Raw genomic sequence first — 23,682 nt, 5'->3', positions numbered from 1 at the left:
TCCTCTGTCCATGGGGATTTTCTAGGTAAGAATACTGGAGTTGCCATGTCCTCCTCCAGGGGATTTTCCCAACCCAGGGACTGAACCCCAGTCTCTTATGTCTCCTGTATTGGCAGGTGGGTTTTTCACCATTAGTGCCACCTGGGAGGTCCCCCAAATTTTGTGCTTTCATGGACATTCTCCTTTCACATAATGTTCCACTTAAAAACCATATTCATGGCAAAATTTTTATTCTTCTTACAGATTGGGCTCAAGCTTCTACTGTTCTGCCATGCTTCCCTTGACCCTCCATGGTTCTCAGAGCAGATAAAACTTTCTACAGTCTCAACAACTTGTATTACCATGGTTGTAGGGTTGCTTCAATCCTTCGAACAAAAAAAAAATCACCTTAAGAATAGAAGTTCATATCTTACTTCTCTTCATTTCCCCAACCTCTGCCACCATGAAGACTTCTACCAGTCAAAAGTGTATATGCAAAAAAAAAACCCAAAACAAGAGTGGATGCACTTCTCAAAACAACAACGTGTAAAGGGAATTGAGTATTTTAGCCACTTGTACCTGTTTTTCTAAAGTGCCAATAAGTTGATGCGGTTTTATGTAGAGTATCTCACTATGATAGAGGCTTCCCTGGCAGCTCAGACTATTAGGAATCTGCTTGCAATGCAGGAGACCTGGCCAGGAAGTTCCCCTGGAGAAGAACTGACACCCCACTCCAGTATTCTTGCCTGGGAAATCCCATGGACAGAGAAGCCTGCCCTCCATGGCATTAAAAAGAGTCAGACATAACAGCAACTGAGCACACATGTACGCTTCACTATGACCCCCTTATTTATCCTTCATTATAAGGACTACAAATGACTATTGTAAAGAAAAGTATCAAACATCAAGGGAAAACTTTATTCTTACCCAATTTCAAAGCATGTCAGTAAACAGCAAAATAGTTCCATTTTGCCTATCTATGCTATACTCAAGGATCTGAAACAGGTCATGACACAAACTGGCAGAGGGCTTCATTTATTTAACGTCTGGACACAAACTTTGCTTTAGTGCTGTCTCTGAGCGGAGGCCGAAGGTAGTGACGGAGGACCATGGGGTTCTGAGGCAAGGTCTTGAGAGAGGTTTTGTTTTTTCACTTCATGGGGGGCTCAAGGCATGCTTTCCTTCCATGACATAAGAGTTATGAGAATTTTATCCCCAGTGAATTTGACTGCATTACATCAAAGTTGTTAGTTTCTTGTGTCTATTTGTTCACATTTATCTTTATAGAACTCCAACTCCCCCCATATTGAAAAATAGTCTTTGCTTATGTAGTTTGGCAGGGAGTACATTGTAATAAAAAGATCTAAGATTTTGTCAAAAGTTTCTCTGCAGTTTTATGTGTAATATAAAAACAATGTTATACATGTGAATCATACTTGATATAGTTCAAAGAATGTACACACTCATTATTTAAGGTGATCCTCAAATAACAATATGAGAATGCAGAGCAAATATTAATTGCCTAATTTCATGTACAAAATCACTGAGATTCAAACATTACTTAATTGGTTCAGGGTGGCAAATCTAGCTAGTAATTTATCTTAGGCTGGGACCCAGACCTCTTTCTTCTTAGTGAATTGTTCTCTTCTATTTTTTAAATGAAATTGATATTTATTTTGAAATTACTATGCTGAAAAATAATATCATACATTAGCATATTCTCTAACTTACAATGGTTTTCACAAATTGATGTTATAACTATATGTCTTTCCTTTGATGCTGGTTAAAATTTACTTCTTTTTAGATTTTTTAATGTGCTATAAACATATTTAACTAATTCTTATAATATTGATAATATTAATCTAAAAACAAGCACCTCTGAGAGATACTACAGAATCTAAAAGAAATTATGTAACCCAGTCATTCAAATTAAGTGTTATTATTTTTACTAAGCTTTTAAAAGAAATACTCAGTTTATTGAAATGTGAATAGCTTACTACTTCACATTCAATAGCTTCATATGTTGCGTAAATATGTTAAAATATCTTTTATTGCAAAAATAAATAACTTACTTACCCTGTACTAAGTTTTTGAGAATCTATCTCTTAGAACACAAACATTTAAATGAATGACAGGCTTAAATTATTTCACACTATGGTCTTTTCATTTAGACAACTATAAAACTTTCATCTCCTTCATTCATGTCATGTGCATTTATTAAGCACTGACTGCATTGGGTACTTTATATATGCTAGTATAATAAAAGTGAAAAAATAGAAGTAGATTAATTTCCTTTAAAGTATATGTGCTGGCGTGAAAGTCAACAATGCAAATGATAAGTATTTAAAATAGAGATATACAAGGCTGGTAGCTCAGTTGGTAAAGAATCTGCCTGCAATGCAGGAGACCTTGGTTAGATTCCTGGGCCAGGAAGCTTCCCTGGAGAAGGGATAGGCAGCCTACTCCAGTGGTAAAGAGATGGTAAAGCATCTGCCTGCAATGTGGGAGAACTGGGTTCAATCCCTGGGTTGGGAAGATCCCCTGGAGGTGAGCATGGCTAACCCACTCCAGTATTCTTGCCTGGAGAATCCCACGGGTAAAGGAGCCTGGCAAGCTAAAGTCCACGGGGTCGCAAAGAGTCGGACACAACTGAACGACTAAGCACAAGCATACAGGACAAAAAGAAAAGCGACTTGGGGAAAGCTATGTAGAAAGGAATTGGATCTTGAAGGAGATGATAATCAATGGTAAAGCAGAAATAACTTTCTAGGCAGAGATACATGCATGTTCAATAAAATACCAGGGCATTATGTCACAATCGGTTTAGAGAATTGAAAACTAATTGTTCAGCTGGACATGGAGTGACAGTGGGGGACAGATGAAGATGAGATCAGAAAAGCAGGTTGGATCAGGTTTAGACCAGCTCTGCCTGTGATAAGGACTCTATGATGTTCCTTTCTAACAGCTATAAAGGAGTTTTGCTTGTTCTGAGCAGGCCTATTGGAAAGGTAACAGAGAGTGATGGATTGAGGGATTAAGAATGGAAATATGATTACTTTAGTGCCAGCACATGTGAAGTAACTTCAGCGGTATCTGACTCTTAGTCAACCTGTAGACTGTAGCCCACCAGGTTTCTCTGTCTTGGATTCTCTAGGCAGGAATACTGGAGTGTGGGTTGCCATGCCTTCCTCCAGGTGATCTTCTTGACCCAGGGATCAAAACCATTTCTCTTAGGTCTCCTGCATTGGCTTGCAGTTTCTTTACCACTGAGCCACCTGGGAAGCCTGGTTACTTTAGAATAACAGCTGATTTAAAATAGCATGGAAGACAACCTCAGAGACCTCTGGGACAATGTTAAATGCCCCAACATTTGAATCATAGGGGTCCCAGAAGAAGAAGACAGAAAGGCCATGAGAAAATACTTGAGGAGATAATAGTTGAAAACTTCCCTAAAATGGGGGAGGAAATAGTCACCCAAGTCCAAGAAACCCAGAGAGTCCCAACCAGGATAAACCCAAGGCGAAACACCCCAAGAGACATATTAATCAAATTAACGAAGATCAAACACAAAGAATAAATATTAAAAGCAGCAAGGGAAAAACAACAAATAACCCACAAGGGGATCCCCATAAGGATAACAGCTGATCTTTCAATAGAAACTCTTCAAACCAGAAGGGAATGGCAGGGCATACTTAAAGTGATTAAAGAGAAAAACCTACAACCCAGATTATTGTACCCAGCAAGGATCTCATTCAAATATGAAGGAGAATTCAAAAGCTTTACAGACAAGCAAAAGCTGAGACAATTCAGCACCACCAAACTGGGCTCTTCAACAAATGCTAGAGGATCTTCTCTAGACAGGAAACACAGAAAAGGTTTATAAACTCAAACCCAAAACAACAAAGTAAATGGAAACAGGATCATACTTATCAATAATTACCTTAAATGTAAATGGGTTGAATGTGCCAACCAAAAGACAAAGGCTGGCTGAATGGATACAAAAACAAGACCCCTATATATGCTGTCTACAAGAGACCCACTTCAAAACAAGGGACACATACACACTGAAAGTGAAGGGCTGGAAAAAGATTTCACACAAATGGAGAGCAAGAGTAGCAATACTCATATCAGATAAAATAGACTTTTAAATAAAGGCTGTGAAAAGAGACAAGGAAGGACACTACATAATGATCAAAGGATTAATCCAAGAAGAAGATATAACAATTATAAACATATATGCACCCAACATAGGAGCACTGCAAAATGTAAGACAAATGCTAACAAATATGAAAGGGGAAATTAACAGCAACAAAATAATAGTGGGAGACTTTAATATCACACTCACACCTATGGATAGATCAACTAAACACACCTATGGATAGATCAACTAAATAGAAAATTAGCAAGGAAATACAAACTTTAAATGATACAATGGACCAGTTAGACCTAATTGGTATCTATAGGACACTTCACCCTAAAACAATGAATTTCACCTTTTTCTCAAGTGCACATGGAACCTTCTCCAGGATAGATCACATCCTGGGCCATAAATTTATCCTTGGTAAATTCAATCATCTCAAGCATCTTTTCTGATCACAATGCAGTAAGATTAGATTTCAACAACAGCAGAAAAACTATTAAAAATACAAACATATGGAGGCTAAACAACACACTTCTGAATAACCAACAAATCACAGAAGAAACCAAAAAAGAGATCAAAATATGCATATAAACGAATGAAAATGAAAACACAACAACCTCAAACCTATGGGATTCGGTAAAAGCAGTGCTAAGGGGAAGGTTCATAGCAATACAAGCCTACCTCAAGAAATAGGAGAGAAATCAAATAAATAACCTAACCCCACACCTAAAGCAACTAGAAAAGGAAGAAGTGCAGAACCCCTGGGTGAGTAGAAGGAAAGAAATCTTAAAAATTAGGGCAGAAATAAATGCAAAAGAAACAAAAGAGACCATAGCAAAAATCAACAGAATGAAAAGCTGGTTCTTTGAGAAGATAAATAAAATAGACAAACCATTAGCCAGACTCATCAAGAAACAAAGGGAGAAGAACCAAATCAACAAAATTAGAAATGAACATGGAGAAATCATGACAACACAGAAATACAAAGAATCATAAGGGACTACTATCATCAACTATATGCCAATAAAATGGACAACTAGGAAGAAATGGACAAATTCTTAGAAAACTATAACTTTCCAAAAATGAACCAGGAAGAAATAGAAAATCTTAACAGACCCATCACAAGCACAGAATTGAAACTGTAATCAGAAATCTTCCAGCAAACAAAAGCCCAGGACCAGATGGCTTCACAGCTGAATTCTACCAAAAATTTAGAGAACAGCTAACACCTGTCTTACTCAAACTCTTACAGAAAATTGCAGAAGAAGGTAAACTTCCAAACTCATTCTATGAGGCCACCATCACCCTAATTCCAAAACCAGACAAAGATGCCACAAAAAAAGAAAACTACAGACTAATATCACTGATGAACATAGATGCAAAAATCCTCAACAAAATTCTAGCAAACAAAATCCAACAACATATTAAAAAGATCATACATCATGACCAAGTGGGCTTTATCCCTGGTATGCAAGGATTCTTCAGTATTCACAAATCAAACAATGTGATACACCACATTAACAAATTGAAAGATAAAAAACATATGATTATCTCAATAGATGCAGAGAAAGCCTTTGACAAAATTCAACATCCATTTATGATGAAAACCCTCCAGAAAGCAGGCATAGAAGAAACATACCTCAACATAATAAAAGCCACATCTGATAAACCCACAGCAAACATTATCCTCAATGGTGAAAAATTGAAAGCATTTCCCCTAAAGTCAGGAACAAGACAAGGGTGTCCACTTTCACCACTACTATTCAACATAGTTTTGGAAGTTTTGGCCACAACAATCAGAGCAGAAAAAGAAATAAAAGGAATCCAGATTGGAAAAGAAGTAAAAATCTCACTATTTGCAGATGACGTGATCCTCCACGTAGAAAACCCTAAAGACTCCACCAGAAAATTACTAGAGCTAATCAAGGAACACAGTAAAGTTGCAGGATATAAAATTAAGACACAGAAATCCCTTGCATTCCTATACACTAACAATGAGAAAACAGAAAGAGAAATTAAGGAAACAATTCCATTCACCATTGCAACAAAAAGAATAAAATACTTAGGAATAAATCTACCTAAATAAACAAAAGACCTATATATAGAAAACTATAAAACACTGATGAAAGAAATCAAAGATGACACAAATAGATGGAGAAATATACCGTGTTCATGGATTGGAAGAATCAATAGGGTGAAAGTAAGTATACTATCCAAAGCAATCTATAGAGTCAATGCAATCCCTATCAAGCTACCAATGGTATTCTTCAGAAAATTAAAACAAATAATTTCACAATTTTTATGGAATTACAAAAAACCTCGAATAGCAAAAGCAATCTTAAGGAAGAATGGAACTGGAGGAATCAACCTGCCTAACTTCAGGCTATACAACATCAAGCAACAATCATCAAGACAGTATGGTACTGGCACAAAGACAGAAACATAAATCAATGGAACAAAATAGAAAGCCCAGAGATAAATCCACGCAACTATGGACATCTTATCTTTGACAAAGAAGGAAAGAATATACAATGGAGAAAAGACAATCTCTTTAACAAGTGGTGCTGGGAAAACTGGTCAATCACTTGTAAAAGAGTGAAACTAGAACACTTTTTAACACCATACACAAAAATAAACTCAAAATGGATTAAAGATCTAAATGTAAGACCACAAACTATAAAACTCCTAGAGGAAAACATAGGCAAAACACTCTCTGACATAAATCATAGCAGGATTCTCTATGATCCACCTCCTAGAGTAATGGAAATAAAAATAAAAATAAACAAATGGGACCTAATTAAACTTAAAAGCTTTTGCACAATGAAGGAAACTATAAGCAAGGTGAAAAGAGAGCCTTCAGAATGGGAGAAAAAAATAGCAAATGAAGCAACTGACAAAGAATTAATCTCTAAAATATACAAGCAACTCCTGCAGCTCAATTCCAGAAAAATATGTGACCCAATCAAAAAATGGGCCAAAGAACTAAACAGACATTTCTCCAAAGAAGACATACACATGGCTAACAAACACATGAAAAGATGCTCAACATCACTCATTATCAGAGAAATGCAAATCAAAACCACAATGAGGTACAATCTTATCCCAGTCAGAATGGCTATTATTAAAAATTCTACAAACAATAAATGCTGGAGGGGGTGCGGAGAGAAAGGAACACTCTTACACTGTTGGTGGGAATGCAAACTAGTATAGCCACTATAGAGAACAGTGTGGAGATTCCTTAAAAACTGGAAATAGAACTGCCATACGACCCAGCAATCCCACTGCTGGGCACACACATCGAGGAAACCAGAATTGAAAGAGACACGTGTACCCCATTGTTCATCTCAGCACTGTTTATAATAGCCAGGACGTGGAGGCAATCTAGATGTCCATCGGCAGACAAATGGATAAGAAAGCTGTGGTATATATACACAATGGAATATTACTCAGCTATTAAAGAGAATGCATTTGAATCTGTTCTAATGAGGTGGATGACACTGGAGCCTATTATACAGAGTGAAGTAAGTCAGAAAGAAAAACACCAATATAGTATATTAACACATATATATGGAATTTAGAAAGATGGTAACAATGACCCTATATGCAAGACAGCAAAAGAGACACAGATGTAAAGAACAGACTGTTGGACTCTGTGGGAGAAGGCAAGGGTGGGATGATTTGAGAGAATAGCATTGAAACATTTATATTATCATATGTGAAACAGATCGCCAGTCCAGGTTCAATGCATGAGGCAGGGTGCTCAGGGCTAGTGTACTGAGATGACCTTGAGGGATGGGATGGGGAGGGAGGTGGGAGGGAGGGTCAGGATGGGGAACACATGTACACCTATGGCTGCTGATTCACGTGAATGTATGGCAAAAACCACCACAATACTGTAAAGTAATTAACCTCCAATTAAAATAAATTAAAATAAAATAGCATGGCTGAATCAGTGCTCTTTATGATATTCTAGGGAGTCCTAGAAATCAATGTCTATTGGTAATGACTCGGTGTAAGTTGCTTTTTTCTTGAGTCAGTATATGATCTATTGTGGCTCTGAGTTTGAAACTGTAGGTATGGAAACGCAGTTCTATCTTTTTATAAACTATTTGTTTTATAATAGTTTTATACTTGCAGAAGGGTTGCAAAGATAGGAAGTTGCCACACATTCTCACCCCAATCTCTCTATTGTTAATATATTACTAAACTGAATCAAAACAATCTAGGAACTGACAGCAGTTCATTACTCCTACCTAAACTCCACACCTTATTTAAGCTTCACTAGTTCTGTTTCTCCCCACTAATGTGGTTTTTCTACTTTAGAATCCATCTAAGATAAAACTTTACATTTAGTTTTTATCTTATAGTCTCCTCTGATCTGTGATTGTTTCTCAGACATTCTTTGTGCTTCATAACCTTTACACTTTCAAATATTGGCTAGGTATTTTTGTAGAATGTCACTCAATTTGAGATTGACACATGTCTTTTCTTATGGTTAGACTGGGATTATAGGTTTTGGTGACAGAGACCATGGGGATAAATACTCATTCCCATGTATCTTGTAATAGGGTACATACCATCACCAGCATATATTTTTTTTTTTATCACATCTAATCAAATGGTACCTTCTACCAAGATGTCAGTGCTGATTTTAACTTTGATCTTTGATTGATTGATTTCCAAGCTTCTCTACTGTAAAGTTAAATTCCCAACCCAAATTTTGTCCCCTTTCCATAGTCTATTCTTTGTAAAGGAATTTTTAAATCAGAACCCAGGGACTCCCCGGATAGACCAGTGATTAACACTTTGTACTCCCACTGCAGCGGGGACAGTTCCCATCCCTGGTTGTGGAACTAAGACCCCACATGCTGCACACCATGGCATGAAAATAAATATATAAATAGAGTGAAGTTCAAGGGTAAAAGAGGTAAATTGGGCATTAATCTCAGTATTCTGGAAGAGGGCATTATCTACAGATATCATTTCAAACTCTTTAGGGTATTTCATTTTCTATTTGTTTGCTCCTATTTATTTATGTATTCAAACATTGATCTATGTCAGTATGGACTGATTTCAAATGTATTTGAAAAATCGGGGCTTCCCTGGTGGCTCAAATGGTAAAGAATCTGCCTACAATGCAGGAGACCCAGGTTTGATCCTGAGTTGGGAAGATCCCCTGGAGGAGATCATGGCAACCCACTCCAGTATTCTTGCCTGGAAAATCCCATGAACAGAGGAGCCTGATGGGCTTCAGTTCATGGGGTCGCAAAAAGTCAGATACAACTGAGCAACAGTCACCTTCACTTTCACATGTCAGTGTAAACTGATTTCAAATGTATTTATTTCATACTTTGGATTATAACTTCACACTATGTTACATATTAAACTGTTCTGCATTATGGCCATTGGAAGCTCCATCAAGTTGGCTCCTGTATCCCCCGACTGATCCCATTCTTTTATTTTTTGAGCACGTCTAAAGCTAAGTTTTGAATATAAAGTGTAGCTTTCAGATTATTTTATTTATAACATGGGAATAAAATGAGATGTTAATCCTGACACTAGTATATTTTACACAATATTCATGAGTCTAGACATATTTTACTATTTGCAAAGTGAAGAGACTATCATATTTAAGGCATTATATTAAGATATATAATAAAGACTGAATAGCAAGTAAAACCATATATTTAATTACATAATAAAGAAGCCTCACCTAAACTGCACTCCCAAAAGGGGCAATACAGGGATAGGGGATTAAGAGGTATAAACTATAATGTACAAAATAAACTACATGGATATATTCTACAATACAGGAACTATTTTACAGCAACTATAAATTGAGTATAACCTTTACAATTGTGAATCACTATTTTGTATACTTGTAACATATTATATTGTTTTATACTTCAATAAAAAATGAATCAATAATTTGAGGGAGGGAAAGTTACTCCACTAATTGTAGCTCTTTGGAGATGAGTAATGCTAAATTAGCCAAAACTGGGTTTTAAAAACATAAAAAGTATTTTATAAATTTTTGAATTTTCAATTCTCATCTTAAACTACTTTAAATGACAGGCCTACCACCCTAATATTCATAATAATATGAAAGAAAATACTCTGAGCTTAATCTTGCCTTTCATTTCACAAATCAGTTTATTATTTGCTCTAAAATACCTTGTTACCTTAATAACTACCAAATTATATGCCTTATGTAGCTGTGTCAATGAAGACAATCCCACAAAAGACTCAAAGAAAATGAAGAGAAGTGACAGGTCTTTTAATTTTAATGTGTAGAAAGACCTATCGTAGAGTAACAACCATCACAGACCATCTAAGTTACCTTCAAACACACCTACAAATATTAACCAAGAATCCAGGCTGATTTACAATCCCTTCCTTTCATGTCTCATACTGAACATCCTTTCTTCCTCCCCATCTCCACCCCAGATTACCAGCTTGTGGTGCATTCCCAATGCTAGTATATTTATTCAGCATATTTTCTGTGTCTGTGGCAAAGTGATATGATGTTATAAAGGGAATATAGTTGGGCAATAAATAAGTGTGAACTTACATTTCACTGTACAAAAAAGATCTTCACAACCCAGATAATCATGATGGTGTGATCACTCACCTAGAGCCAGACATCCTGGAATGTGAAATCAAGTGGACCTTAGGAAGCATCACTATGAGCAAAGCTAGTGTAGGTGATGGAATTCAAGTTGAGTTATTTCAAACTCTGAAAGATGATGCTGTGAAAGTGCTGCACTCAATATGCCAGCAAATTTGGAAAACTCAGCATTGGCCACAGGACTGGAAAATGTCAGTTTTGTTCCAATCCCAAAGAAAGGCAATGCCAAAGAATGCTCAAACTACCGCACAACTGCCCTCATCTCACATGCTAATAAAGTAATGCTTAAAATTCTCCAAGCCAGGCTTCAGCAATACGTGAACTGTGAACTTCCAGATGTTCAAGCTGGTTTTAGAAAAGGCATAGGAAAAAGATATCAAATTGCCAACATCCGATGGATCACTGAAAAAGCAAGAGAGTTCCAGAAAAACATCTATTTCTGCTTTATTGACCATGTCAAAGCCTTTGACTGTGTGGATCACAATAAACTGTTGAAAATTGTGAAAGAGATGTGAATACCAGACCACCTGACCTGCCTCTTGAGAAACCTGTATACAGGTCAGGAAGCAACAGTTAGAACTGGACAGGGAACAACAGACTGGTTCCAAATTGGGAAAAGAGTATGTCAAGGCAGTATATTGTCACCCTGCTTGTGTAACTTACATGCAGAGTACATCATGAGAAACGCTGGGCTGGAGGAAGCACAAGCTGGAATCAAGATTGCTGGGAGAAATATCAATAACCTCAGATAAGCAGATGACACCCTTATGGCAGAAAGTGAAGAAGAACTAAAGAACCTCTTGATGAAAGTGAAAGAGGAGAGTGAAAAAGTTGGCTTAAAGCTCAATATTCAGAAAAGTAAGATCATGGCATCCAGTCCCATCACTTCATGGCAAACAGATGGGGAAACAGTGGAAACAGTGGCTGACTTTATATTTTGGGGCTCCAAAACCATTGCTGATGGTGACTGTAGCCATGAAATTAAAAGATGCTTACTACTTGGAAGGAAAGTTACGGCCAACCTGGACAGCATATTGAAAAGCAGAGACATTGACTTTGTCAACAAAGGTCCATCTAGTCAAGGTTCTGGTTTTTCCTGTAGTCATGTATGGATGTGAGAGTTGGACTATAAAGAAAGCTGAGCACAGAAGAATTGATGCTTTTGAACTGTGGTGTTGGAGAAGACTCTTGAGAGTCCCTTGGACTGCAAGGAGATCCAACCAGTCCATCTTAAAGGAGATCAGTCCTGGGTGTTCATTGGTAGGCCAGATTTTGAAGCTGGAACTCCAGTACTTTGGCCACCTGATGCGAAGAGCTGACGCATTTGAAAAGACACTGATGCTGGAAAAGATTGAGGGCAGGGGGAGAAGGGGACTACAGAGGATGAGATGGTTGGATGGCATCACCGACTCAATGGACATGGGTTTGGGTGGACTCCAGAAGTTGGTGATGGACAGGGAGGCCTGGCGTGCTGTGGTTCATGGGTTCGCAAAGAGCTGGACACGACTGAGCCTCTGAACTGAACTACATTTCACTTAGATTTTCACTAATCTGTATTTTTGGATGTTTTGGCTTAATAGGGGAAAGGGCACAAGCTTAATTAGGATAAAGATGGGAGTCAGATGCCTGAACTCAAATTCAAAATGACAGTGTTCAATATTGTATGATACAGTGGGCTCCCCTGAGATTTATTTTGAGGCTATAAAAAAATAGATTATTTAAATATATGTAATATGTTTAAACACAATATATTTAAATAGTTGATACAAATATAAATCTCCCTGTTTTCTTCTACTTCTGAAATCTATGATGCTCAGATAAAATTTTTCCTCTGACAATTGCTCCGGTAATTAACTCACTAACATGTTTCCCTGGAGCAACTTCCAACATAGCTATATCATTTCTTGAAGACTTTCTCCTCCAAAATGCAAATACTGGAGGTTTGAGTTATCATTATGTAAATGTAATATATACATCGGGAGAGAATAAATATCTTTAAGGTTATTATTTTAATCAGTCATATATTCAGCCTATTTTGTACAGGTTAATAGACGTTTGCATTAATGCAGCTATTCCCTAAGAAGGGAGGGTGGACACTATGTCCCTCCCGAGTCAAAGGCCTGTCCTTCCCTCCATTCACTGAAGGCCTGAACAACTCTTGAGGTATGTAGAGCTGCATAAGAGGGAGTATTTTCCTCTACATTTAATTATGTAGAGTTCTAGGACAAGCTATAGAAGATACGAGAGGGGAATTACCTATCTATCTTTTCCATCTATATTGCTTAGAGCTGTGTATAGATGGAATCATTTCTCTCTAAAGTCCATGTGTTGAAATCTTATTCCCTAAATACCTCAGAATGTGACCTTATTTGGAAATAGGATCATTGCAGATGTGATTAGTTAAGAGGTCCTCATAATGGAGTGGGGTGGGCTCCTAATTGAGTATGACTAGTATCCTTATTAAAAAAAGAGAGATTTGAACACAGATGCAGGGAGACCCCCATGTGAAATTAGACCCCCATGATTTCCCCAAGATTAGGGAACCTAGGAAAAAGGACTGGAACAGCCTCTCCCCTAGGAGCTGACCCTGCCAACACTGGTTTCAAACTTCTGGCCTCCAGAATGGTGGGACAGTACAATTCTACTGTTCTAAATCACCCAGTTTGTGGTACTGGGTTACAACAGGCTTAAGAAAGTATAGGCTATAACATAGGTGCACTGGTGTGGGGAGGAGGGGGTTGATTTCTTTCAATATCTGTTTCAGCACACGTATTAGCGCCATCACTGGCTTATCCATCTGTATGGCCTGTGCATCTGTCTGGGTCAGAACACACATCAGTGTGTTTCTACGGACTGTGCGAGGCATCTGATTACAACTATGGGGCTTTGTCACCTACTAGCTGTGAAATTAACCTCACTGATCTAAAGGTCTTTATAACAGTTAATACTTGATCTAGTATAGCATGGGGCTTATTTGCGAGGATCAAAGGAGATGACAAAAGTGGAAGGCAACACGTAGGCACAGAGAAGAGGATTCAGTGTAGAGGTTAAGATCGTTGCAGCCGGGTGAACGAGTTCAAATTCTACTCCACTCTTTACTATTTTTGTGACTGAACTGTGGAGTAAGCTATAATTTTGAAATGAGAGGTACAATAACACCTGTGCCAGAAAGATCAAACAAATTAATATATAAAGAGGTCTTAGAGGATTGCCTGGCACATAGAAAATATTCAATAAATGGTGTCTATCATGCAAGCTATTGAGAACCATACAAATATTAGATCATTATAATTTATAGTTAGTAAAAGCTATTGCTGAATATCCTTGTACACTGATAATTTTGACATTCTAGCTCAAGGTGCATTTTAGTAGCAGTATTTTAGACAGCTATTAATGCAAGAGTTAAAGAGAGAATTACAGATGATGTCTGGCAGCAGGTAGATCAGGTTTGTCCAGTGACTCAAAAGAACCTTAGAACTAGAAGCAATTTTTGATATTCATTAGTCTTGTCATTTCCTTGTTTTAAAATATTTTGGAGCCAAACTTTCTGTTGAGCATTATACTAACTGCTCTAATATGCAAATAAAAAGCAAAAGATTTAATTGGATTTTACTTCAGCATGCAGAATTAGGAATTGATTTTTTAAACAACTGTTTTTAAAAGTTTCTAATGAAATCTTTGCATCTGTTTGAATCGAGATACGCTGTCAATATATCATGCTCCTTGTTCTTCTTGTTCAGTTGCTAAATCACGTAAGACTCCCTGTGACCCCATGGACTGTAGCATACCAGGCTTTCTTATCCATCACCAACTCCTGGAGCTTGCTCAAACTCATGTCCATTGAGTTGGTGATTCCATTCAGCCGTCTCATCCTCTGTTGCCCCCTTCTTCTCCTGCTCTCAATCTTTCCCAGCATCAGAGTCTTTTCCAATGAGCTGGCTATTCACATCAGGTGGCGAAAATATTGGGAGTTTTAGCTTCAGCATCAGTCCTTCCAATATTGATTTCCTTTAGGATTAACTGGTTTGATCTTCTTGCAGTCTAAGGGACTGTCAAGAGTCTTCTCCAGCATCACAATTCAAAAGAATCAGTTCTATGGTGCTCAGCCTTCTTTATGATCCAACTCTCACATCCATACATGCTGGAAAACCATAGCTTTAAGTATATGAACTTTGTTGGCAAAGTGATGTCTTTCTTTTTAATATGCTGGCTAGGTTTGTCATAGCCTTCCTTACAAAGAGCAAGCATCTTTTAATTTCATGGCTGCAGTCATTGTCCACAGTGATTTTGGAGCCCATGAAAAGAAAATCTCTCATTACTTCCACTTTTGCCCCATCTATTTCTCGTGAAGTGATGGGACAGGATGCTATGATCTTAGTTTTTTTAATGTTGAGTTTTAAGCCAGCTTTTCCACTCTTGTCTTTTACTCTCATCAAGAGGCTCTTTAGTTCCTCTTCATTTTCTGCCATTAGAGTGCTATCATGTGTGTATCTGAGGTTGTTGATATTTCTCCCAGCAATCTTGAGTCCAGCTTGTAATTCATCCAGCCCAGCATTTTGCCAGATGTACTCTGCATACAAGTTAAAAAAACAGGAAGACAATATACAACCTTGTCATATTCCTTTCCAAATTTTAAACCAGTCAGGTGTTTCATGCAAGAGTCTAACTGTTACTTCTTGACTGCATACAGGTTTCTCAGGGGACAGGTAGAGTGGTCTGGTATTCCCATCTCCTTAAGAAGTTCCCACTAATTGTTGTGATCCACACAGTCAAAGGCTTTCACATAATCAGTGAAGGAGAAGCAGATATTTTTTTCTGGAATTCCCTTGCTTTCTCTATGATTCAGTGAATGTGGGCAATTTGATCCTCTGCCTTTTCTAAACTGAGCTTGAACATCTAGAAGTTCTTGGTTCACATACAGCTGAAAGCCTAGCCTGAAGGATTTTGAGCATAACTTCACTAGCGTGTGAAATGAGCACAATTGTACCATAGTTTGAACATTCTTTGGCATTTCTCTTCTTTGGGACGGGAATGAAAACTGACCTATTCCAATCCTGTGGCCACTGCTGAGTTTTCCAAATTTGCTGGCGTATTGAGTGCAGCCCTCTAACAGCATCATCCTTGAGGATTTGAAATAGCTCAGCTGGAATTCCATCACCTCCACTCACTTTGTTCATAATGATGCTTTCTAAAGTCCACTTGACTTCACACTCCAGGATGCCTGACTCTAGATAAGTGACCACACCATCACAGTTATGCTGGTCATTAAGACTTTTTGGTATATTTCTTCTATGTATTCTTGCCACCTATTCTTAATCTCTTCTGCTTCTGTTAGTTCTTTACCATTTCTGCCCCTTACTGTGCCCATCCTTGGATGAAATGTCCCCTTGATATCTCCATTTTTCTTGTAGAAATCTTATTCTTTCCCATTCTACTGTCTTCCTCTATTTCTTTTCATTGTTCAGTTAAAAAGACCTTCTTATCTCCCCTTGCCGTTCTCTGTAACTCTGCATTCAGGTGGGTGTATCTTTCCTTTTCTCCCTTAGTTTTGCTTCTCTTCTTTTCTCAGCTATATGTAAAGCCTCCTCAAACAACCATTTTGTTTTCTTGCATTTATTTTTCTGTGGAATGGTTTTGGTCACTGACTCATGTACAACATTATGAACCTCTTCCATAGTTTTTCAGGCATTCTGTCTACCAGATCTAAACCCTTGAATCTATTCATCACCTCCACTGTATAATCAAGAGGGGTTTTGATTTAGGTCATACCTGAATGGTCTAGTGGTTTTCCCTACTTTCTTCAATTTAATTCTGAATTTTGCAATAAGGAGCTCATGATCTGAGCCATAGTCAGCTCCAAGTCTTGTTTTTGCTGACTGTATAGAGCTTCTCCAGCTTCAGCTGCAAAAAATATAATCAGTTTGATTTCAGTATTGACCATCTGATGATGTCCATGTATAGAGTCATCTCTTTTGTTGTTGGACAAAAGTGTTTGCTATGACCAGTGGGTTCTCTTGGCAAAACTCTGTTAGCATTTGCTCTGCTTCATTTTGTACTCCAAAGCCAAACTTGCCTGTTACTCCAAGCATCTTGACTTCCTACTTTTGCATTCCAATCCCCTATGATGAAAAGGACATCTTTTTTGGTGTTAGTTCTAGAAGGTCTTATAGGTCTTCATAGAACTAGTCAACTTCAGCTTTTTCACAATCACTGGTTGGGGCATAGATGGATTATTGTGTTGTTGAATGGTCTGCCTTGGAAATGAACCAAGATCATTCTGTTGTTTTCAAGATTGCACCCAAGTACTGCATTTTGGAATCTTTTGTCTACTATTAGGGCTACTTCATTTCTTCTAATGGATTCTTGCCCACATTAGTAGATATAATGGTCATTTGAATTAAATTTGCCCATTCCCATTCATTTTAGTTCAGTGATTCCTAAGATATCAATGTTCACTCTTATCATCTCCTTCTTGACCACTACCAGTTTACCTTGATTCATGGACCTAACATTCCAGGTTCCTATGCAATATTGTTTACAGCATCGGATTTTACTTTCACCACCAGACACATCCACACTGAGTATTATTTCCACTTTGGCCCAGTTGCTTCATTCTTTCTGGAGCTACTAGTACTCTATTACTAATTGTTACTAATTAGTACTATTACTATTAGCTTCTTAGTTGTCAGTAAATAAGGATTAGCCAGACACTTTCTCACCTTTCCATACACCTCAGAGTGAGTTTTGGACTGTCAAATAAAAGAGTACCTTTGGACAACACCACTTGTTTCTTATGTGTCTGGCTTCACAGAGAAGAAAGAAACACTTCTGTCTCTGGCCTTACAGAGGAGAAAGAAGTATTTTAGCCAAACCCTTTCCATTCGTTTACTCAGAAGAAGAAATAGGAACAGCTGTGACTGAATGAAATTATATTATCACATGAATTCAGTTTTGTAAACTTACCCAGGAAGTGTAAATTTGGAGGACAGATTGTCTCAGTGCTGTGGATAAGTTATAGCCTTCGGAACTGTGGTGCGTTTGGTGACCAGCCCACATAATGTTAACCTCTGCAAAACACATAATTTGAAATGAGCCATGAGAATAAGAACAAGGCAACTTCCATTTTCAGTTGTGTATGCTGCTCTGTTGAATGAGAAAGAAAAATCTGGAACATCTCTGGAAAAAGCAGGTCAATATAATTATAATTAAAATAAGCTGCCTTGAATCATTTTTGGAAGCAGAGAGGAAATAAATTATAAATAAAACTGAAACATAGCCAATAAATATGTATAGTGTATATGATATAATTAAATGCCTCCAGCAAACTGAAATGACTTCCAAAATTTACACTTTGCTAACATATTACAATATAACAGATCATAAAAGCTAACTTGTAAAGTTTGAACAAAACAGTCAATGCACTGTGATGAGTTTTCAGCATGTGGTAACATATTTCTAATTAAAGAAGAATACTCTGATGCGAGAAATAGTGTATAAATTTTAAAATGAAATATTATACCATATTCTCCCTAATGGCTTTTTAATAAATTTCAAAATCTGTCTACTGGAATAAGAGACAATGGAAAATAATATTTGGCCCTAAGATTTAATGTTTCAGTTTTATTTATAGATATATATATATTAATAATTAATAGTTACATATATTTCTTCCCATATCTCACCAATGCATTAAGCATTATTCAAATTGCCCTCATACTGTCTTGAAATTCATATAAATCCAAAAGATAGTTGTTTGTCTTTTCTGCAGCAATATGCTTCTCTAATGACCATCTAATTGTATGGAATTTAAAAAACAAGCCCATATTTTCCATTCTGCCCTCATTATTTCATTTTCTACCAGAATTACATATCAAAATTCCATATAGTCTATATTATTAGAAGAACGTATGTTCTTAGCTAAATAAATTTTTCCCTTTGCTACAAATATAGAAGATAGAATTAACCATATGATATGACAGTCACCCCTGCTGGTATACATTGAAAATTAAAAAAAAAAAAAATAGGTTTGGATGCATGGGAACTGAACAGTGAACCTAACAGTGGAAATACTGAGTTATTGGTCTTTGTAATTGCCACATAGTCAGAGTTATAAAGAACCCATCTGCGAATGCAGGAGACATAGAGATGCATAATAATATGTTTTCTTCTTATAACCTCTTCAACTTCTTATAACCTCTACAGACCTAGGGTTAGATTCCTAGGTCGGGAATATCCCCTGGGGGGTGGGTGGCATGGGAACCCACTCGAGTATTCTTGCCTGGAGAATCCCACGGACAGAGGACCCTGGTGGGCTATGGTCCACAGGGTCACAAAGAGTTGGATAAGACTGAAGCAACTTAGCATGGACACACACACACATTAAAATACATGGCATATGGCAGGATAGTTTGTTAGAGTTTTAGTGAAACACATGGATATACGGAGAAGTAGGCATAAATAGAGTCAATCTTGGTGGACTTTTCTTAGCCAAGAAAAAGCTTTCATTTAGGAAATGAAAGCTCTGTGAGCAATCTATATATAAAGTGAAAGTGGCTCAGTTGTCTCTTTGTGACCCCATGGGCTATACAGTCCATGGAATTCTCCAGGTCAGAATACTGGAGTGTGTAGCCTTTCCCTTCTCCAGGGGATCTTCCCAACCCAGGGATTGAACTGGGGTCTCCTGCACTGCAGGCAGATTCTTTACCAACTGAGCTATCAGGGAAACCACAGTCTACATAGGGAATTACCAAACAAAATGTGCAAAAAGAGTTATGGTAAACAATGAAATATAAGGAAGATTTAATTCTGTGAGGATGAAATTATGAACAGGATTATGAATAGATAGGCTTATAAGAAGTCATTTCTATTCAAGTCATATATTTTCAAGTGAGGCAAGTATTTTCACAAGACATCAGTTTATATCTAACTTAGATTCTAATTGGTCCACACTTTTTTAATCATTCCTAGTAATGATCCTGTATTTCTACTCAAGTAATGAAGGAAACTGTTTTTACACAAATAAGAAATACTTCACCATAATGACCTCAAACTTCCCAGGCATAATCCCTGAAATAACCTAGAACCTAAATCTGTGGTTTATTGATTAGCCTATATAACTATGAATAAGAGAGGTACAAAGAATTCCTTGACACTCAAAATCTTCAGATGTTGTATGCAATATTATTAAGAGATAATAAATCTAATGAACATACTAAATCTTTTAAAGCTTCTTATAGATTCAACATTTGAAGTCATCTAAACACCATTTTCTCTTTAGAACATACTCATTATTGAACATTTCAGAATGTATCACAAAGAAACTTCACTATAAATCAAAACTATTTCATTGGACCTTTCAGAATTTGTGTAAAAAATTCATCATAATGTATCCATGCTTCAAGTTCATAAGTGGATGAGCTAAGCAGATGATGTGATTAGATGGCAATAATATGTATTGGAACTACCTTCTTATAACCTCCACAGAAGCTACATGGTGGAACAAAGAATCCACCAGAGTGGAGGTTAAAGACCTGTCTCTATAGTTGTTTTAAAAGCATTGACTTCCTATCAAAAACTGTGTGTAACACAAGCCTTCATTCAATGAAGTACAGCTGTATAAACAGGTTACAGTAACTGGATCCCACTGCCTCACCTCTGTTACTTTTCAGAATTGGGGAAAACAAGAAATACAGGAAGTAAATTATTTTCAAAGGTGGCTTTAAAAATACATTTTTAGAAAATTGTTCCAATAGTACTTTGGTAAATAAGATACATTTAACAGTATATTTACAAATATGTTCATCTTCCCTAATATTTGAAGTGATGAGTTGTCTTCTCTAAGGAAGAAAAACAAATGTTAAAGAGAAAAACTGATATGATCACAATAAACTTTCAGTAAAAAGTCATATAAGTTGTCATCAATAATAATTTTATTTTTCTATAAGAAAATTATTGATTATAAGACTTATGGTATATTATGGCTTTTCAATATTAGAAATAATAATGCTATTAATACTTTCCATTGCCAAAATATAGATTTCTTTACATATATTTTATTTATACATTAATTATTCATTCAATTTGGCCAAAATTTAATGTAATATATGTGTGTATGTATGTTATATTCTTGAGTTTGCTATCTTGTTTCTTTTTTGTTAAAGTCCAACTTACTGACAATGAAATATATCCCTTTTGAAATTTAGTTCTATGAATTTTTACCAAACAAATACAACTGTGCAATCACTGTCAATATCGAGATACGGAACAGTTTTTATTTTCCCAAAAGATAGAGAATAGTTATGATCACCCCAAAATTGTCACTTCTATTTTGTGTCTGGCAGGCTAACTATAACATGGCTCCCAGATTCAGATGATAAGATTCCCGGGTAACTTGGGAGAGTTTAATGTGTTTTGGGTATGAAATAAGAATCCACGGGATCCAGAGGGCTTCCTATGGGAGGCAGTCTCTAAGGCGGTCCCGAATGATTCCTGTCTACTGGTATTGAACTCCCTGTATAAACTCTTCCCTTGAAGGTGGTTGGATCTGACTTCCTTCCAGTAAATGTAGGGCTTTCCTGGTGGCTCACTGGTAAAGAATCTGCCTGCAATGCAGAAGACCCAGATTTGATCCCTGGGTCAGGAAGATCCCCTGGAGAATGGAATGGCTACCCACTCCAGTATTCTTGCCTGGAAAATTCCATGGACAGAGGAGCCTGGTGGGTTCATGGGGTCTCAAAGAGTTTGACACAACTGAGGGGTCCAAAAGTTCAGACACAACTGAGTGACTAATGCTTTTCTGCTAAATATACTTTTGGCAAAGGTGACAGGATGTCATTTCTGATATCAGGTGATAAAAAGACTGAGGCTGACATTTTGGGTGCTTTTACATTGTCACATGCTCTGTCTGAGGAAAGTCGGCTGCCATGTTGCAAGCTGCCTTTTGGAGAAGTACATACGACAGGAAACTAGGAAAGGCCTCAGGTTAACCAGCTAGCAAGGAACGCAGCTCCTCAACCCAAATTCTGCAAGAAATTGAATCTTGCCAAAAACCATGTATGTGACGTTAGAAGCAGATCCTCTCCAATTTGAGTCTTCAGATAACACTGCAGCCAGGAACTAGCTTACTGCTTAACTGCAGCCTCATGAAAGACTGGGGACCAGAAGTACTCATCTAAGCTGCCTGCTGATTTCTGACCCACGGAAGTTGCAAGAGAAGCCATGGACATATTACAAAGCAATGGACCATTAATACAGTGATCAGTGCCCCTTGATTTTACTCTCTGTCCCTAGCATCCACTGACACGGTGTCTTACACGTGTTGCTGGTGTTTAGCTAAGTCAGGTTGAACTCTTTTGCAACCCCATGGACTGTAGCCTGCCTGGCTCCTCTGTCCATGGGATTCTCCAGGCAAGAATACTGGAGTGGGTTGCCATTTCCTCCTCCAGGGACTCTTTCCAACACAGGAATTGAACCTGTGACACCTGTATTGGCAGCAGGATACCGTACCACTGAGTCACCAGGAGAGCCCTTTTTTCCCCTTGTTTTGCTTTTTTAAGGATGTCATATACGTGAATTATTGTGTATTAGGCCTTTGAGTTTGGTTTCTTGCACTTAGCATAATGTATCACAGACTCCTCCATTTTGCTGTGTTTATCAGTAGTTCCCATTTTTTGCCGAGTAGCATTCCATTTGAACAACATGCCACAGTTTTTGTTTTGTTTTGATCCACTTAGTAGTTGAAAATTTCAAGTGTTTCTAGTATTTGGCGATTACAAATGAAGCATCTATAAATTTTCTAGCACATTTTTCAGGTGGACATATTTTCATTTTACTTTGATACATACTCAAGAGTGAGATTACTGAACTGTATGGGATGTTTACATTAGGTTGTCAAAAAAAATTCAAATCATTTTCCAAAGTGACCATGCCTTTTTTGTATTATCACAGCAGTAAATGAGAGTGAAAAGTCCTCCACATTTTTATGGCAATTAATTAATTAATTAATTTTTTTATTTATATTTGATAATATCCTAATAAGTGTATATCATTATCACATTGAAATTTTAATCTACACTGCTGCAGTGGCAAATGACAATAGTTACTTCTCCATGTGCATTTTTGCCACTGACATGTCTTTTTGGTCTATTCAATACTAGTACCTTGAATTTAATTGGGTTGCTTTTTTATTATTGAGTTTTGACATTTCTTTATATATACTGTACACAAACATTCTCTCCTTATGTAGTGTCTTATGAAGAACACTGTGTTTTAATTTTGATGAAACCCAATTTATATACTTGAGAGTTTTATTAAAAGATACTTTGAGTATATGTAAGAACAGAAATTACTTTGAAGAAAGTATTTTGAAGAAATTATTTTGAAGAATTATTTTGAAGAAACTTATCAGAATGATGAGAAATTTGCAGACAGAGTAAACTTGTAATCTAGAGGCTAACAGATTCTATATGCATTACACATCTAAAGTATATCTAAATAAGTCTCCTATCTGATATCTTGTCACCTATAAAGGGGACAGAAATAATTCTCTAGGTTAATCTGAGCCATAAACACAGGTCTACAAGGAATGGTCACAGCTGTATGATAACTATTTAATCTTCAGCAGTGACAGGCCAGGAAGTCTTGGGGCACTCTGGGGGTGATGATGCTGCCTTCACTCATAATGTGAAAAGCCTTCAAGTTATAAAGGAAAAAATGTGAGGCCTATTTGTAATATGTTAGTGATGTTTAGCACCAAGAAAGTCATGTTAGTAACACTTTATGAACATTTAGCATATTGTGTAGTCAAACATGGAACATGAGAACTGAACTACAAGGAGCCTTATAAAGTCACTTAGTTCAAATTCTTTATTTTATTAAACTAATAAAAATGAAATTGAAAAGAAGCCGGGGAAAACTTACATTGGAGGAAAAGAAA

The 23,682-nt window shown here is 37.0% G+C and overlaps 1 protein-coding gene across 14 annotated transcripts in view; it reads right to left on the bottom strand.

Annotated features, from left to right (window-relative positions):
* AGMO (alkylglycerol monooxygenase) overlaps positions 1–23,682 on the bottom strand; it is a 365,218-nt gene that overhangs the window by 218,541 nt on the left and 122,995 nt on the right. For all 14 annotated transcript variants that reach the window (XR_011488770.1, XM_070470728.1, XM_070470683.1 and 11 more), the window contains exon 4: positions 17,712–17,815. Coding sequence is in view for 13 of the 14 variants with exons in the window: in XM_070470728.1 (XP_070326829.1) it covers positions 17,712–17,815 (104 nt within the window). In the remaining variant the exon portion in view is untranslated. The remainder of the gene's footprint in view (positions 1–17,711; positions 17,816–23,682) is intronic.

Source organism: Odocoileus virginianus, chromosome 1 (genome assembly GCF_023699985.2).
Source record: "Odocoileus virginianus isolate 20LAN1187 ecotype Illinois chromosome 1, Ovbor_1.2, whole genome shotgun sequence".
In the NCBI taxonomy this organism is placed as follows: Eukaryota; Metazoa; Chordata; class Mammalia; order Artiodactyla; family Cervidae; genus Odocoileus; species Odocoileus virginianus.
The sequence above is the reverse complement of the archived record's forward strand: the minus strand, read 5'-3'. Positions and strand labels throughout refer to the sequence as shown.